The 18,824-nt window shown below is 38.2% G+C and overlaps 1 protein-coding gene across 2 annotated transcripts in view; it reads left to right on the top strand.

The window, feature by feature from the left end:
* The window catches only part of FRAS1 (Fraser extracellular matrix complex subunit 1), a 452,974-nt gene that overhangs the window by 325,051 nt on the left and 109,099 nt on the right, over positions 1-18,824 (top strand). For both annotated transcript variants that reach the window (XM_023222483.3, XM_023222482.2), the window contains exons 34-40: positions 560-697; positions 3,106-3,138; positions 7,472-7,603; positions 8,669-8,794; positions 10,724-10,971; positions 16,893-17,041; positions 17,225-17,387. In XM_023222483.3, coding sequence (XP_023078251.2) covers positions 560-697; positions 3,106-3,138; positions 7,472-7,603; positions 8,669-8,794; positions 10,724-10,971; positions 16,893-17,041; positions 17,225-17,387 — 989 coding nt within the window. The remainder of the gene's footprint in view (positions 1-559; positions 698-3,105; positions 3,139-7,471; positions 7,604-8,668; positions 8,795-10,723; positions 10,972-16,892; positions 17,042-17,224; positions 17,388-18,824) is intronic.

Below are 18,824 nucleotides of genomic sequence, written 5' to 3'. Positions count from 1 at the left end.
CACCATACCCGGATACTTTTTGTAGTTTTAGTAGAGACAGGGTTTCACCATGTTGGCTAGGCTGGTCTTGAACTCCTGACCTCAGGTGATCCACCCACCTCAGCCTCCCAAAGTGCTGGGATTATGGGCATGAGCTACTACACCCAGCCTCCCTGTCTTATATTCTAGCCATGCTGGCAGCTGATTAGATGGTGTCCACCCAGATTGAGGGTGGGTCTGCCTTTCCCAGCCCACTGACTCAAATATTTATCTCCTTTGGCAAAACCCTCACAGACACACCCAGAATCAATACTTTGTATCCTTCAATCAAGTTGATACTCAGTATTAACCATCACACTATGGTTTGTATTTCACGAATCCCAGTCAATACTCTTTTGGGTTTCAGATTTGCCCTTTTCTTAAATAACCAGAGAATGGCATAGCAAGAGCAACCTGAGAACAGTCGGTTTCTGAAGGATGAAAGACTCCCACCAACAAGAAGAGCAGGCTCTATGGCTCTAGTCATTTAGTCAGCGATGAGAATTACTGTTGATGCTCATGCCAAATCTCTTCCTCCCAGGTATCATCGAGCACCGGGACCACCCTCACTCTCCTATCCGGTATTTCACGCAAGAAGATATTAACCAGGGCAAAGTCATGTACCGCCCTCCCCCAGCAGCACCCCACCTCCAGGAGCTCATGGCCTTCTCGTTTGCTGGTAATGCTCTCCTCTCTGCTTTGAGGCACCCAACTGCTCTCTGTGGCTCTACATGACAGGCTTGCCCTGAGTCTCCCACAGTCCTCTGGACCATTTGGTGCCCCTGCTTTGTAGCTATTCAAACTAGCTTGAGACCTGTCAGCCAATATGTAGCTTGGGCTCAGTTCCATCTTTTTTTTTTTTTTTTTTTTTTTTTCATTTATTCATGCATTCAGGCATACTTCCAATAAATCTTTATTTTGTGCCTCCTATGTGCCAATCACTGAACAAGGCCTTGGAGATATAGTGGCGAGCAAAAAGAGGCGTGGATTCTGCTCTTGGTGGTTTAAGCAGGTATAGAGAAAAAATTTGATAAATAACCCCAGGAATGAATGTTTAATTGCAGTCTGGGATAAAAGCTCTGAGAAAGAGGGAGAAAGTTCAATGGTGGAATTACACATAACCATACTGACCTAGACTGAGAGCTCAGTGAAGATACTGGCAGTGAAGGGATGGCTAGAACCTGATGAGGAAAAGTGTGTGTATTTGGATGGTCAGGAAAATGTCCCTGAAGGAAGGGCACCAGCCCTAGGTGTAGGGGCCTGGGGAAGGAGGGAATGTGGTGTCTGTGTCTCTGAAATGTGAAGGATCAGGCAGAGCAGGGATGCGTCTGGTGGAAGAGACAGAGGTCACACCTGACAGACCCTCGAAGCCGGTAAGGATTTGGGTTGTTATCCCAACGTCAAGAGGAACCCAGTGGAAGTTTTCAGGTATAGGGAACTAGGGAATGGCTTTTCATAAGAAACTCTTTGACTGCAGTGATGTCAATGGACTTGATGAGGAGGCCAGAGTGAATGGCACAAGGGTAAGGGGAGGCCAGTAAGGGTCCTGCAGTACCTCAGGGGAGGTTTCATGTAGACATGGGGCATGCAGGCAACCTTTTGGGATAAAACCAGAATTTGGTAAAATATACCTTTTTAATGGAAGAGAAGACTGAATAGAAGAATAACTAAGTTTCTCATTAAAGCTAGTGTGTGCCCTTCCATGAAGCCCAGCATGCCCTTAATCCCTGCCACCCTATCTCTTCCCTTGATCTAGTCATCAAGGTTGTTGACCAGAAAGCAGGAGTTTTAAGTCCCTACCCTTAAATATTTTTATGCCTTTGACTATTCCAAAAACATTAGTGCCTATTTCTCTCTCTCTCTTTTTTTTTTTTTTTTGACAGAGACTTGCTTTGTCAACCAGGTTGGAGTGCAGTGGTGCAATCTCGGCTCACTGCAACTTCCGCCTGCTGGGTTCAAGCGATTCTCCTGCCTCAGTCTCCTGAGTAGCTGAGACTACAGATGAGTGCCGCCACACCTGGCTAATTTTTATATTTTTAGTAGAGACGGGGTTTCACCATATTTGTCAGGCTGGTCTTGAACTCCTGACCTTGCGATCCACCTGCCTCAGCCTCCCAAAGTGCTGGGATTACAGGCATAAGCCACCGTGCCCAGCCACTGGTGCCTATTTCTTTACAATCTTTAAGGTGTGTGTACTACATAACACCATGAATATAGGGTATTCTTTTTATACAGTAGCTTTATTCATACACAAAAGTGGCGATTTCTTATGGTGAATTGAACATGGTTTAACTAATTTTAGACTTTTTTGATTATGGTAAACATTTAAAATGATATTTACCATTATTAATATAAGTTTAACCACGCAGAAAACAGTTAACTCCTCAATTAGATTGAAAATCTCTAACAGTGGGTATAGGCTTCCTCTTTAGTATCTGTACACAGTGTTTAGTAACAGGATAGCTAATAGCCGTTGAAAATGTTCATGGGTCTGTAACCCCTATGTTACAAGTCGTACTTTATAAGAAACACAGGATATCCTGGGATTAGAGGGAAAGAAAATATGTCAGCCGTGGTTGAAGTCATCCACTAAACTCGCCCGAGTTCCTAGAACCTCTTCAGAGAGAGCAGAGTCCTGTGCTGTATAATCTATGGGATAAATGCTGCGAGATAAATCTCTCACATTGTTACAGTGTGTAAATCAATGTCTCGGCACCACTCAATTCTACAATGGAATTGACCCACCTGAGAGCCCTGTCAGTGATATATGGCTCACTCGCATTCACCGATTTGTAGGATTTTATGTACTGATAAAATGGGTTCTGAATGAACGTATTATAAATCATGCTAACTGCTGTGATATAAAATTATTCCACTATGTGGTCCTTTTTGCTATTTAAAATTAATGTTGACACCATTAAATCAACATAACAGTAGCAAATGACCTGGTGGTCTTTCCTTAAATAAGAATAATTTAGAGTAAGACATTCTTTACTTTCCTAACCTCTGCCCTTTATTTTGTACCTTCCCTAGCTCTCTCTGACCCCCAAGTGTTTAATATACTGATTGTCTCTCTTACTCTTTCAGGTCTCCCAGAATCAGTGAAATTCCACTTCACAGGTAGAGATTCATCTCAATTTTATTAGAAAGTGAAATTTTTTCTTTCCTTATTGGTTCTTTCTTTTTGTTCCCATCATCATTATTTTTAGCTGTTTTCTAAGAACTACTTAAAAATTGTAATTTTTCTTCTAAAACAAATTTCTTCTAAAATAAAACAAATGGTTAAATAGTAATAGCTTAACTTTATAGTCATAGGAGAAAAAATCTACCAAAGATGCTAAAAGTTAATGTTTAAGAGCCAGGCATGGTGACTCATGCCCATAGTCCAGCACTTTGGAAGGCTGAGGAGGGAGCATCACAGAGCCCGGGGGTTCAAGACCAGCCTGGACAACAATGCAAGACATTGTCTATTAAAAAAAAAAAAAAAAAGCACTAATCTGGATGATGGGGGCACATGCCTGGAGTCCTAGCTACAGGAGGATACCTTGAGCCTAGGAAGTCAAGGCTGGAGTGAGCTATGACTGCACTATTGCACTGCAGCTTGGACAATAGTGAAACCCTATCTCAAGGAAAAAACGAAAAAGAAATTAATGTTTAAGCCCAATTTCAATGTGTCCTAATATCCATTAAAGAGTTAATAGTAATTAAGATCCTAAACCCTGCATCCAGATAACCTGGGGTTCAACTTGTCTTGGGAAATTGTCGTACATCTCTGTGCCTGAATGCCTCATTCATAAATGGGGATAATAATAATAATAAATGTAAAGCTCCAAGAATGATTATTGCTACATAATCATAATTATACTTAGCTAATAAACAGTAGTTGTATAAAAATCTTGAATAGAGCTATTCATGGAATGCCTTGTTACTGGAGGGAAAAGGCTCACTACCCAGAGGCGAGTCGAGAAACTTGGGTATGGAAGACCTCTGCATTCCTAGTTTTAGCTCATAGTGCAATAGAAGAAGGATTCCAAACAGCAAAAGCAGAGTCAGACCTGGTACCTATGCTTGGCCACATAGGCTAAGTTTCTTTCTTGTTTAGGTCTGGAGTGAGGATGATTGACCATAAATAGCATCGTTAAGTTGCTGTTTAGATGGGATTGACTATTCCATTAGAATCAACCATCCATGTGCCCTGTTACATTTCATGGAGGGAAAAATGTTAGCAGTAGAGTCTCCTCTCTGTAACTCCCAGCTCTTCCTTTCTTCTGGAAGAGGATTAAAAATCGCACTTGAATCAATAGTAAATTTCAGTGTTGTGATACTGTTGATATGAACCCAGTATCGGCTCATTTCTAGTCATAGACCTCTACATAATTCATACAATCAGTAATGATATATAGCAGATTTTTATATTTTATAAAGCAATTTACAATAAAAATTGTCTTATTTAATTCTTATAACAATATTTTAAGGACAGATATTATTTTCAGCATTTTAAACCTGAGGATACCGAAAGTTATTAAGAGTAGATAACCTGGCCGGGCGCAGTGGCTCACACCTGTACTCCCAGCACTTTGGGAGGTGTGAGGAGGGAGGATTGCTTGAGCCCAGGAGTTCAAGACTAGCCCAGGCACGTAGTAATACTCCTTGTAGTCTCAACTACTCAGAAGGCTGAGGTGGGAGGATTGCTTGAACTGGAGAGGTTGAGGCTGCAGTGAGCCATCATTGTGCCATTGCACTCCAGCTGGGTAACACAGTGAGACCCTGACTCAAAAAAAAAAAGTAGATGATCTGCTCAGATTTCCATAGCAGGTAGACAATAGAATCAGGATTTTAATACAAGTTTCTGACTTAGGGCGTGAGCATGGAATAGCTAGTTTGGTCTGACATGTATGTGTGTTGATTATGAAAAGTGAGTGTCATAGTAGTATGCCATTTTGGTTTCCAGTCCTCAACTCTTACCTGAAAGCTTGAGTAGGTGAAAGATTAACAATTAACTTGGCTAGGACTTCAAGTTAAATGATCCTTGAACCTATTATACAGTCCCATGGGCTGACCTTAAATTATCTTGTTTCTGCCAGAGGTTCCTTTTTGGTTGATTTTAAAGAAGAAAAACTCTTGATATCTAGTAGAAAGCCATGTCCTTTAGGAGAGTTTTGTGAGAGAGAATTTTTAATTGGACAGTTAATGAAAAAGGCAGGAAAAAGCCCAAGAGCTGACATTAATTTGTAGAATGAAGGGGAACCACCCATTTTGGTGAATCAGCTAACATGAGAAGGAAAGCTGATGTCCCTAAGACCTGACAGACTTGAAGACAAGTGCAGAAGCTCTAGAGAGCAGTTCTGCGCAAGGAACACACTTAGGGCAAGTGGCCCTCACAGGGCCATTTAGCCCAAAAAGGCATTTGCATGTTTCTCAAAGAAATTAGAGACATTCCTTAAAGAGAGGCGTAAATATGCAACTGCTGACATTTTGATTGGAAGTTTATATGACTGCTTGCAAAATCCTGTGCCCAAGTGATAGCTAGCTATATAGTACGCACCAGAAAATAGCTTTTTTCCATTTACTGACAGAGGCAAGAGTATGCCTTGGTCACACTATAAACAGCTGTATGATGTGACCAAAGCTCTTTAATTTTGTACCTTTTCTCTCCTCATGTAAAATAAAGATGTCGAAAGCTTCCTAGACTTCCTCCCTGGTATGGGTTGAATGCCCCTTCCAAAACTCATGTTGACACTTAATCCTCAATATGGCAGTATTGAGAGGTGGGGCTTTTATAAGGTGATTGAAACCTGAGGGCTCTGCCCTTGTGAATGGTTTAATCATTAATGGATTAGTGGGTTAATGGTTAATCACGGGGGGCAGGCAGAGCTGGTGGCTTTCTAAAAAGAGAATGAGAGACTTAAAATCCCAAGCTCAGCCTCCTCGCCACATGACTGCCTACACTGCCTCATAACTCTTCACTGAGTCCCCAACAGCCAGAAGGCTCTCACCAAATGTACCCCCTCAACCTTGGACTTCCCAGCCTTCATATGTGAAAGAAATTCCTCTTCTCATAAATTACCCAGTTTTAGGTTTTCTGTTATAAGCAACAGAAAATGGACTAAGACTCCCATTCAAAAATAAAACTAATGTAAAATGTAAAGTAAAATAAGATTGCATTTTGCAATTATTTCTTAAATTACAGAGACCTCAGAGAATCCTGAATCCACTAAAATGTATGAAAAAGTTTGTATGCTTGTCACCAAATCCCCAATAATTAAGGACCATCTGTGCCTATTTTTGAAGATTTAGAGAAGAGATTGAACTTAAAGAAGCAATGACAATAATTTTGACACTTGTCTGAATGACCAGAACCATAAAACCGTCATTCTCACATGGATAATGTTGTCTCACCTTCAACAGGGCTGTTTCTGAACATCTCCAAGATGTGGAGTGTACCTTATAAAATTTAACCATATCTTTCAGATCTGTCTCAAGGAAAAGACAAATCTAAAACTCGAATAGAATCATTACTACAAGTCTCTGAGCAATGCTTGACTTTGTTTAAGCAAGATTCTTGCTGGCTTGTTACTAAGTCCAGAAGAAAGTGAGGAAGGAAACCAGTTTCTCATAACCAACCCATAGACAAGTTTATCACACATTTAAAATAATTGACAGTGCAGTTTTCTTAAAGACCACTACAGATAAACACATTGATGAGTCGATGATGCAAATATCCCTCCAAAACTGACTTTTAGGGAAAAAATAGAGTGTTAAGTTATGGAAAAGCAGAAATAAGCTCAAGGGTGAGGCAGTTCTGCTCTCATGTTTCCCTCAGGGATGGGTGTTCACTTGGATGTCAAAAATCCAGGGAAATAAAATCTTAAGGTCACTGTTTTGTTCACTATTTATGGCATTGTGCATCATGACCAAGTAAAAATGGATCTGCTTACTTCCATACTAATGCCATTAGAGACATTGGTATGGGTGTTGTCTGTCCTTTTTAAAAATATTCTTTTCTAATGAGACATAGACATGCCACTTCGAAAAGAGTTCATGAAAGAAAATATTTATTTGGAATATTAAGGGAATGAACTGAATCAAGAAATATTTCCATAATCAAAAGCCTTTACCAGTAGCATCTACAGGTGCAGATTTTGTATTACCTTCCTTTCCACTAACATTTATCAAGATCACCTTTTTTTGTGTAAGTAGCCTCTTCAAATGATTTTGTTATTATGCTTCTTTATCTTTTTTCTTATCCTTAGAAAAAGGAATCGTTTACAGTATCTTGCTTGCTTACTTTCTTCATTTGTAAGCATCTCTTCAAAGGTTAAAGTAGTGTAAAAAAGTTTCTAGCTACATATTTGTGGAAACCGCCTGAAGATGACCAGACTACAAGTTGATTCATGTGTGTGTGTCTCTGTGTGTGTGTGTGTGTCTGTGTGTGTGCATTTATCCTTTTTAGTTTCGGATGGAGAACACACAAGTCCGGAGATGGTCCTCACCATTCACTTACTTCCCAGTGATCAGCAACTGCCAGTGTTCCAGGTCACAGCTCCACGGCTGTCGGTCAGCCCAGGAGGCAGCACTTCTGTAGGTAAGAACTGGGAGCCTGATAGAAACATGGCTTTAGAAATGGGATCATGTTGCTGCCCCTCTCCAAACCTCTTGATGGTTACCAAAAAAGCAAATTCCTCTTCCAGAATTGCCTGCATTCTTACCTGTATCCTTCTTCCTGCCCATTTCTATGCAAACAGAAGCCACACAGAGAGAAGGAAATGAAGGCTTCAGAGGCCAGTGATCAGTGGAACGCAACACAGAACTGATTTTCTGGGAGTTTGCTTTGTTGCCATCACTAAAATATAAAGTAATAGAGTGGCGAGAAGAACATAGAGGGGAGCGGGATTTCAATGGTGGCTCTTGTTTCTATTTAGAAAGTGAAGAGTAGCAGGAGAAATGACAGGTCACAAGAAGCTTCAGAAGTTGTGAAGAACGAGAGTTGACCCAGTTATTTTGTACATAGTTATATGTACTAATTAGTGAATTTACTCTTTAGAAATGTATTATTTTATCAAAAATATTTTACTAATAAACAGTAGGTATTGTGATTTTTGTTAGGTGTGTTCTGCAGATCTGTATCCAGTTTCTACCTATGGGTTTTAGCCTAAAATTAATTATTACCAAACTTACAAACAAGTCACGTGTACAAGGACGACTGTCACTTCAACCCTACACCTCACCTTTGTGATCATTGCTCACTTGGCTCTTTGTAGCTTTAGAAAAATAAGAAGGGATGAAACAATGAAATGCCAAACAGTTTATAGGAGGATTTTCTGGAAGAAAATCTAACCCAGCTCCTCAGGGCTGACCTAGCTGTGGGCTTCCTCTGTGCATGCTGTCATTTGTATGGAAGAAAAAAGGTGTTCTAAATTCAGAACTACCTTACGTGAACTTTTGGAAGAACCTACTTGCAGTGTGGGAATTGACTGCATTATCTGTTTTCGCTCTTTTGTACCTGATTGGAATGAAGCAGTACTTTCTGATAACAATCAGATTATTCACAGTGTGACTCCTAGCCTGGCCTGTGGCTTTAATATATACAGAGTCTATCATCTTTAATGTATGCTTTCTCTCTCACCACGCTTCCTTCTCCTTGCTGTAGGACTTCAGGTGGTAGTAAGAGACGATGAGACAGCACCCGAAGAACTCTTCTTTGAGCTTCGGAGACCTCCCCAGCGTGGTGTGCTCCTTAAGCACACAGCTGAGTCCCGAAGGCCGATGGCCACAGGTAGCTACACACTCTGTCACTGACCTGCTTGAAGGATTTTTTGCTCTACAATCAGTTATATGTGTCTCAGACAAGAGCAAAGTGTCTTTGTGATACAGACGATGAGGAGCTTTTTCATTTTTGTGTGAGTTTCATTGGCTTTGATATTTGAGACTTCTTCCTGTTCCCACTTCCACCCCTGCACCACACCTGCCCTGGCCCCACCCTGAACACTGTGAAGCCAGTTCCTTAAACTATAGGTGAAATGGGTGATTTCTGAAAGTTGGAGTTAATGCATTCAAAGTGACACCATATGAGGGATCAGCTGCCACTTTCCTAGCACTGTTCATGGAGATCAATCTGTCTTAATTTGGTATGTAAATCTTCACAATATTTTTAGCGCTGTGACTCTGATAGTGTTAACTACGTCTATCTTCATCAGTTAAAAAAAGGAACACGTTTTTGAAGTATTGTCTATGAGATGTAACAGTGTGGTAATGTGATCAGCTTTTCAAAATAATTCTTATTGTACTTCCTCTAATTATAAAAAACAATATATGTTCATTATTTAGAAGATACAGAAAACCACAAAGGACACAAGTGTATCTAATTTTTTAATAGTCAGCTCTTATGCATTGAAGTGATTATTGTCCTTTTCAAAATACCTACCACTGGATGCTATATCTTCCAACAATCTCTACTTTCGCAAAACCTTTGTATGATTCCTTTTAGAGATGCAGTAATCCATTCTTCTGAGTATCACGGGTGGGCTAATCTTTGCCATTGATGGTAGATGGAATTTTAAAGAACAACCAGTAAGCAATTGAGAGTCACAAAGGTAGACTCAAAAATTTACTGAACTAAAGACATGTCATTAGAATAGATTTGAAACATTCCCAGGGAACTATTTTAGGAACATAACAGTCATTGTCTAATTTCTTTGACACTGCATTTAATCTGTATTTGTGCAGTTAACATATAAGATCTAAAGCTATTGGTAAAAAGTTACTTTTATTACCTTTTTATAGACATAATGCCACTAGCACCAGTAAAATACATTAACACAGTGTTGAGACAGAAGGCTTAGAAGATGAATAGAGAGAATGAGTAAATTATTCAATCTCATTATATAGCACTAATTATTAGAACTAATAATCTATCAAAAGATAGAGTTGAATATAATATCCAAGAAGAGCAATTTCACAACTGTGTTCTGTGAAATCATTAGGGCTCATGGCACTAAGAGGCATTTCTCATAAAAAGGGTTCCATGAAGTTTGAGAAGCTTTAATATTTATATACTAAAATGAATCCTGCTGTATAAAAAAAATTTTAAATTTTATTTATTCACATTTTTCATAAAGGTATGTGAACTTGAACTTTTTTTACATAATGCCTATCAAATTTATCATGAATTAATACTCCAGACTGCACAGTTTAGGTTTCTAACTTCAAGTATATTTTTTCATTTTTAATTTTAAAAATTCCAAATAAAGCAAAGACTTCTTAAAGGTTCATCAAGTATAATTTATTTTCTTAACTTTTTCAAAAAGTTTTCAGTATCAAGATAAGATTCCAAAAGAGCTGTCATAAATAATAGAGGCTTGTTCTTTCTTTTTCTAGAACTAGGATTAATTACTGGATATTATAGAGGCAGATTTTAGCTCAATATACTTAAGAACTTAAAAATAAACCTAGAGCTATCTTCGGTGGAATTAGCTATCTTGTAAAGCAATGATCCTCCCACCTTGAAAAGTGTTAAAGGAGAAACTACCCTTTTTCAAGGGTGGTATAAAGGGAATCCTGTAGTAGGTGAGTGGTTGGATTAGCTTGTAACTCCCTGAGTTTATGATCCTGTATGAACTTTAAAATCCTGAAAACAAAGGTGCTATATAATGAAAAGCATGATTCCCAGAAGCAACTGGTTTGCAATTTGTTTCATTCTTGGAAGGTGACACTTTCACCTATGAGGATATTGAGAAAAATGCTCTGCAGTATATACATGATGGTTCCTCTGCCCGGGAAGACAGCATGGAGATCTCAGTCACAGATGGCCTCACGGTGACCATGCTGGAAGTGAGAGTAGAGGTGTCCCTGTCAGAAGACCGAGGGCCTCGACTGGCTGCTGGCTCCTCTCTAAGCATTACTGTTGCCAGTAAAAGCACAGCCATAATCACTAGGTCACACCTTGCTTACGTGGTAAGTTCTTCCATTTGCTCTACTTGTTCTCCACCACACCTTCTGATGGGGCAGACTGGACAGCAACACCATGGCTGAATATTTGGGGCAGCAGGTATATGGTCATGTAAAGAACCTTTTTCTCAACTTCTCTACCTTCTACTCTTAGGAGTAGTTACACTCTTTATCCTGCTTCTCCTAGTGTCTCATGAGCAGACAAGTGAATGAGAAAACACAATGAGTATGTGTAGGGACGGGTGATTGTCAACAGGAAAGGAGGCCAGTGTTGTAAAAGCCCAAGCCCCCATTGTTTAAGCTCCGTCTATTATATTTCCAATGAGAAGTTGAGGAAAAGAACATTTTAGAGCTTATGTGATCAATGACTAATAGGTAATGATGTTTCATGGCCCCTGAGAGAAAGCCCACTTGTCATCAGTTTCTGTCTCAGGTCTAGTCTAGATGGAATGCTGAAAAATCCCTGCGGCAGTGCCTCTCTGTCAGATTTCCCAGCCAGTTCACTGACTCACCCTCCTTCTCGTGCCCCACAAGAAGCAGTGTGATTGGGGGGCCAAGGAGAGGATCAAGGACTCAGGTTTGTTTTCCAGTCTGGCCCTGACTTTATAAGTGATCCTGAGTAATTAAACTCATCTTCTTCCTTTGATTCTACCTCAGGAGCTAAGGATAATGAGGATGATTAATTTTATTTTGCAGTTATGTATGTTGTAAGCAGATATGTGCTCGCTATGTAAACATAATAATGACTAGTTTTTACAATGCCTTGAAAGGAAGAATGATTATCTGAATGCTAATCATATTGAATTTTTCCTTTACTGATCTTAAAGTTCCAACTAATGACCTAGACTTTTATTTTTTTAATGCCATATACTTTTAAGTAACCCTTTTCTGGGCTGAAGAATCTCACTATAAAATGTAGTCCTGAATAGCAGCATGTAAGATCAAGCATTGGCCTGGGAACAATTGCTTTTACGCAGATTTTCCCCTCAAATGGTCCTTTCTTCAGTTATGGGAAAATGCATTCCACTCTAATTCTTCTCACGGGTCTACTGTAGTTTCAGAAAAGCTTTGATTTTGTTTTTTGTTTTTAATTGACAGGTGCTTTTTACTGTAAGTTATGGTCTTTTGAATCTTTTGAAACTCGTGAATTCATAAAAATGTATGAATTCAGATTTAATCAGTAGATCACCAAGGCTTGAAAAATGTTTCACAGTCCAAAATGGCGCTCCAGGAGCAGTTCCTGCCCATTAACTGCATATTATAAGCTGCATATCAAATTGCAAGCCCATTGGCAACTGAACATGTATTTTCAGAAATTGATTGAATGTGAATTTACCCACCAGAGCAGAAAAACTCCAAAAGAACTATTCTAGCCTGCTGAAAGCATAGCATACATTTTGAAGACTTAGGTAGGTTATACACTAACTTTCTCGGAGGGTTGTAGAAAGATTTTGTACTAAGAGTCATGGAAAAACTTTTCCAGATATGCATAGTTAGAAAGTTTTCCATGAACATCTAGAAAGATTGGAAAAACCATCTGAAATCCTAGTAACAAATGGGGCAGAGTATAAAGGTTTAGGAACAGATGAGTCTGTTCTTAGTTTAAGTGTTATTAACTGGAAGAGAGTGATACGATGTTGGAGGAGACAAAAAGGCGAAAGTTGGATTTTGTGTAATGTGCTTCTTAGCAGTGGTTTTATATATACAGTTTCCTATGCACTGCGAGTAAACAGGAAAAGAACAGTATGGGTTCTGGAGTTAGAATGGATGGATCTTAATCCAAGCTCACCACTTACTAGCATCGTGACCCTTAGCAAGTTATTTAAACTCTCCAGGCCTCGGTTTTCTCATATGTAATATGGGGAGGATAAAATTAATCTTAAAACAGTAATAGCATTTCTATGAACCAGCCAAAAATAAAATTATTCAAAATATTATTCTGTGTATATTAACATTACATATTACATACCTAAGAGTAAATGTAGCAAAAGTTATGATGCTATGACTGACTATGTAGAAAAGAATCTCTTGACAAAAAGTACTAGAAAAAAAGGAGAATTTATCAAGGGGCCAGATATAAGATCAACAGACGGCAATAGCATTTCTATATATAAGCAAGAAAAGAAAAAAGCCAGTAAATGTAACTAAAAAGATCTTACCATAATAACATTAAGAAAAAAGCATGTCCCTTGGTCTAAATCTAGCAAAAACCGGCAGTATTTTTACAGGAAAATTATGACACTTAATTGACAGACGTTTAAAATGTATTAAATAAATGAAAAGACATGCCATATTCATGAGTAGGAACATTTAATATTGAAAAGGCATCAGTTCCCTCGCCAAACAATCTTTCAATTCAATTCAGTTCCAATCAAAAGCCTAATGGACTTTTTATGGATCTTAGTAAGCTGATTCTAAAATATGTAAGAAAGAACACCAGCCTGGAAAACATGGCAAGACTCTGTCTCTACAAAAATACAAAAATTATCCAAGCATGTTAGCTCATGGCTGTAGTCCCAGCTACTTGGGGGCTGATGTGGGAGGATTGCTTGAGCCCAGGAGGTTGAGGCTGCAGTGAGCCTTGGTTGGACCACTACCCTCTGCACTTGCTCCAGGGTGGATGACAGAGCAAGCCCCTGTCTCAAAAACAAACAAACAATCAAACAAAAACAAATGATGAATATTCTGAAAAAGAATAGTAGGAGGGCAAAGGGATTTACCTTACCAGATACCAACATGTATTAAATATACAGCATTTAAAATAGTGTAGCAGAGGAATATATTAGACAATCCAAAAGCAGACTCACACGTGGAACTGTAATATAAAACAGAGATGCTAGCTGAGCGCGGTGGCTCATGCCTGTAATCTCAGCACTTTGGAAGGACGAGGCATGTAGATCTCATGAGGTCAGGAGTTTGAGATAAACCTGGGAACATGGTGAAACCCTGTCTCTACTAAAAATACAAAAATTAACCCGGCGTCGTGGTGTGCGACTATAATCCCAGTACTCAGGAGGCTGAGGCATGAGAACAGCTTGAACCCAAAAGGTGGAGGTTGCAGTGAGCCAAGATCACACAACTGCACTCCAGCCTTGGCAACAGAGTGAGACTCTGTCTTAAGAAAAAAAAACAAAAAACAAAAAACAGCAATAACAAGCCAGAGCAGTGGAAATAGGAGAAACTCTTTAAAACGTGGATCTGCACAAAATGATTATATGTGACAAAAAAAGGAATTTGTACACTGCTTCACACCATATGCAGATATTAACTCCAGACAGATGAAGTACTGAAAAACCATAAGTAAAATTTTACAAATCTTTGTAGAATATAAGTGAATTTTTTTGGGATATTAAGGAAGGGCAGAACATCTTAAACTAGAAACAAAAAGGTCTAACTATAAAAGATTGGTACATTTTACTATATTAAAAATTAAATTTGTGTTCATCAAAACATACCATAAAGGCAGAAAACAGGCTGGTTACAAATGAGAAAACAATATTTGCAAAATATATAACCAAAAATAACAAAGGAAATATAACCCTCCTGCAGATCAAGAAGAAAAAGATAATCAAGTAGAAAAATAAGCAAGAGACACGAACAGGAATTCCACAGAAGAGGAACCCGGGTGGTCAGTAAACATGTGAAGAGATATTCACCTTCATTAGTGGTCAGGGAAAGCATATTAAAACCATGTACCATTTTATACCAAGTGTGGGGAAGACAATGGATTCACGCTGATGGGGGTGTAAACTGGATCAACCACTTTGGGAAGGAATTTGGCATTACTATGTGAAGATAATTATTCATATACCCTAACCATTCGATTCCTAGATTACTACCCAAGAGAAACTTTCACATACACATCAAAGAACTTGTGCAAGAATGTTCATAGCGCTACTATTTGTAACAGTGAAAATACTGAAACAAACCAAATGCCCACCACAAGATAATGGATAGCTTGTGGTCTACCGACTTGACAGAATATTAGCGAACCTCAAAACGGATTAATTATAGTGACGTCCAACAATATAAATGGATCTTAGCAGTCTAATATTGAGTTTAAAGAATAAATTGCAAAAGAGTAAAGTCAACTTCATATTTCTAAGTTAAAAAAACTAAAAGTATGTATTCTGTGGTAATACATCGAGCCATTTTTAAAAATTCAAGAAAATCAGAAACGAGATTTAGGGTGATGGGAGGCCCAGGGACAGGAAGAAGGGCCACATACATAAAATGTTAGTTATTCTCAAAGCTCTAGTCCTCGTGTTGAATGATGGGTTCATTGATGTAAAAATAATAAAAAGAAAATGAAAAAATAAATTAATACAAAAGGGATAAGAAGGTCTTTGAACAGAAAAGTTACATGAGAACAAGGTCTGTATTCTTATGCATTTTTTGTACCTCCAATATCTGGGGTATCTTAAAATAGTGATTTTCTTTAAATCATGACAGTACTTTCAGGAAAAAAGTCTAGCTGATTTCCCACTTTTTCAAACCTAGCAGTTATAAGAGATTTGAAATACATAGTGAGATATGCCTGCCATGAAATAAAGCAGTGTTTTGGTCAAATTTGTCAATGTGAAATTTAGAAGTTATCCATTCTAACTAGGAGCCAGGAGCTCTGTCCTTGTAGCTTATCAGCAATTCAGAAGACAACACCTTAAAATTCTTTTTAAAAGTCTCTCTCAGAGGGAATGCACAGTAATATTAGGAAGCAGTCTTTTGGAGTCTACATATTGTATTTGATAACCCATGTGGAGAATGTTTAAAAGAACATAAATATAGGGAAAACTTTCTGAAGTCTTGCAGCTTTGATGAATTTTAGGTTCCTTTCTTGCTAGTGTCAAGTGATATGAGGAAATATGGAAAATTCAGTGATCTTGAATTGAGACTCTGAACTACTAACTGTAAAAGATCTCTGGGGATAGAAATGAGAACAGACTAAAACCTGTTGGCCCCCACCCTCTTGGTGTCTGTGCTCACATTCCTGATCCTATACCTCAACTAACTGTACAACATAGCATGAAAATTTGCTTTTGAAAGCACAAGTGACCATGCAACATTAATTTTCATTGTTGATGTGGTAAAGGGTAGAGTGCCCCCATTTTCACAATCAACAGCCCTAAAAACTGAATGACTCAGGGAAACTTTATAAGAAGATGTTGCCTGCCTCCCAGATATTTCCAAAAATATTCTTGAAGAAAGAGGAAATTGTTCATTAAGACATTGTTATTGTCCGTGTTGTAACAGAGAAAGTCATTTTTATTTCTCAACAAACAATGTAGAAGGAAAGAGAAATGGTCTTTGTTAAGATTAGGCATCTTGGAAGTGAACATTTATAGATTCGATGCTGATAAAATGAAATCCATGACTTCACACATTCTTTTGTTGATTTAAAATTGTATCATATTGAATATTGCTTAAAGCGAGCCATTGGTTAAGCTAAATAACTTTTTTTCTGTTTCATGGAATTTTTATTGTATTATATGTTATAAAGAAATTTTGCCTGTTTCTTAAAAGCAAACCATTCTTAGAAACTCTAGAAAAATCCTACATCTGTGTTTACAGGTTGATGACTTATAGATAATCAAGTTTTATTTTTTACTAAAAGCTTAAAAATAAAATCTTGTACAGCTTTTATGGTATTGATAACAATAAGGCATCTCTTTGTTTTATGCCACGTACCTAAAGTGCGTTTCCCTTCTCTTACCTTGAGCTACTCTTAGAAAAAGATGTCATCAAAGAGGAATTTGGGGAAGAATAAACACTGGGATTTTTACTATAGCTTGAAATAATGTTGCTTTATGACAAAGGGAAAGAGACTTTTCCAATTAGCAGAGAGAGAAGTACCAGTAGATCTGTAGCTACTGGAAGTGTTTATTCCTGCAAATGTGCATTCATGTCCTGCCTCATATTTGCCTGATTAGGATGATTCTTCCCCCGACCCAGAGATCTGGATTCAGTTAAATTATCTGCCCACATATGGTACTCTCTTAAGAACCTCAGGACCTGAGGTGGAAGAACTCTCAGAATTTTCCAATTTCACAATGGAAGACATCAATAACAAGAAAATCAGGTACATAATCACTTCATATTATTTGACAGATTCTTAAAAACTTATATGAAAATATTTCAGCAACTGGTTGTACCTCTGTTGAAAGAGTATATTGGTTTGGCGCCATTTTTAAACAACGATGCAGCCATCTTACCTGACTTGTCATCGTGGCTTATTCATTTTATTCTTTTTGGCTTTTTATAGATACTCAGCTGTGTTTGAAACGGATGGTCATCTGGTTACTGATAGCTTCTCTTTCTCTGTCTCTGACATGGACCACAACCACCTGGATAATCAGATGTTTACCATCATGATCACTCCTGCTGAAAATCCACCTCCAGTCATTGCTTTTGCTGACCTTATCACGGTAAACAATTCTCAGATCAATAAACAGTGAGTACTATGGAGAGCTGGAATCCATAGTCATGTAAATGAAGGATTTCTGCCTAAACTAGCTGCCAGGTATTTCCCCCAAAATATCCAGGCAGTGGTATCACGATATGCATGGTTTTCAATCATGAATGTTTTTCTAAGTATGAAAATAAATATGCAGAAGATCAAATCATTATATCTACATTATTTAGTCAACAAATATTTATGTGCTAGTCACCATGCTAAATGTTGTTAGTATTGGGAATAAAAATTAAAAAAGAATATATCTTTGAAGTGTTCGCAGTCTAATGTTGGCAGCAGCTAAAACTTGGACAATGCCCCCGAATCACTCCTTAAATCAAGTTAGTACTTAGCACTGTAAATAATACTGACAGTTCCTTTATGGGCAGAGCAATACAATGCATTCTCATCATTGAATACCCAGACGTGAGTTCAAGTACCAGTTCTGTTACTCATCAGCTGGGTGACCTCGGACCATACACTTAATGTTTCTTTGCCTCAGTTTTCTTGTCTTTTATATTTTTATTTATTTTATGTTTTGTTTCCTTGTCTTTTTTTAATTCTTTTTTTATTATTTTTTATTTATTTTTAAGAGACGAGGTTTCACTATGTTGCCCAGGCTGAACTTGAACTCTTGGGCTCAAGCAATCCTCCCACCTCAGCCTCCCTAGAAAGTGAGACTGTGGACCTGTAGTCCCATACCTGGCTCTTGTCTTTAAAATATTATCATTTTCTACTACATAAAGAGTTTCTCTAATGATTAATAAAATAGTATGGAAACCCCCTAGTACAGTACCCAGTTCGTAGTAGGGATTTCACAAAAGTTAATTTACTTTCCTCCCTGCTGTATGTACATACCATAATGCCAAAAGCTCAGGAATTTTTCTGGTTTTGTTGAGCAACTGAAAATTCATAAAACTAAATTATTTCTAAGTGGTTCTGATATTCCTCCCATTTTTCCATAAAACCTTGGAAAAGCCATTTGGACTGTCCCCATTCCCAGAGTCAGAGTGACCTTCCCCTTTGTAATTTATAGATCTTCCTACAGTTAGCCAAAGGTTGTTCAGGGTGAAATGGCTTGACCATCTCCAGCAGGCTAGAGAAAAACACCAGGCTCAGGTTGCGGGGTTAGCATACAAAATAGAACCCCAAAGGAAAAAAGTTAGTTTGAGCAACTGCTTTTACTTATAGTGATTTATTTTCCTCCTTGACATTAAGATAAGCACTAGCTTTCAGATATGGTGAACCTTTCTTGCTACACACCTACAAATATATAATATAAAAGAATAAACGGGACTTTTATTCTGGATGAGAATGCCTATAGGACACAGTCACCCTCACAGTATCTGCAGGAGAACTGGATCTATCATTCTCTAGCTGTGGGCTTTTGAATGTTGATGTGGAAGGAAGG

The sequence above is a fragment of the Piliocolobus tephrosceles genome, chromosome 3 (assembly GCF_002776525.5).
Source record: "Piliocolobus tephrosceles isolate RC106 chromosome 3, ASM277652v3, whole genome shotgun sequence".
NCBI classification, from domain to species: Eukaryota; Metazoa; Chordata; class Mammalia; order Primates; family Cercopithecidae; genus Piliocolobus; species Piliocolobus tephrosceles.
This window is presented reverse-complemented; position numbering and strand designations above follow the sequence as displayed.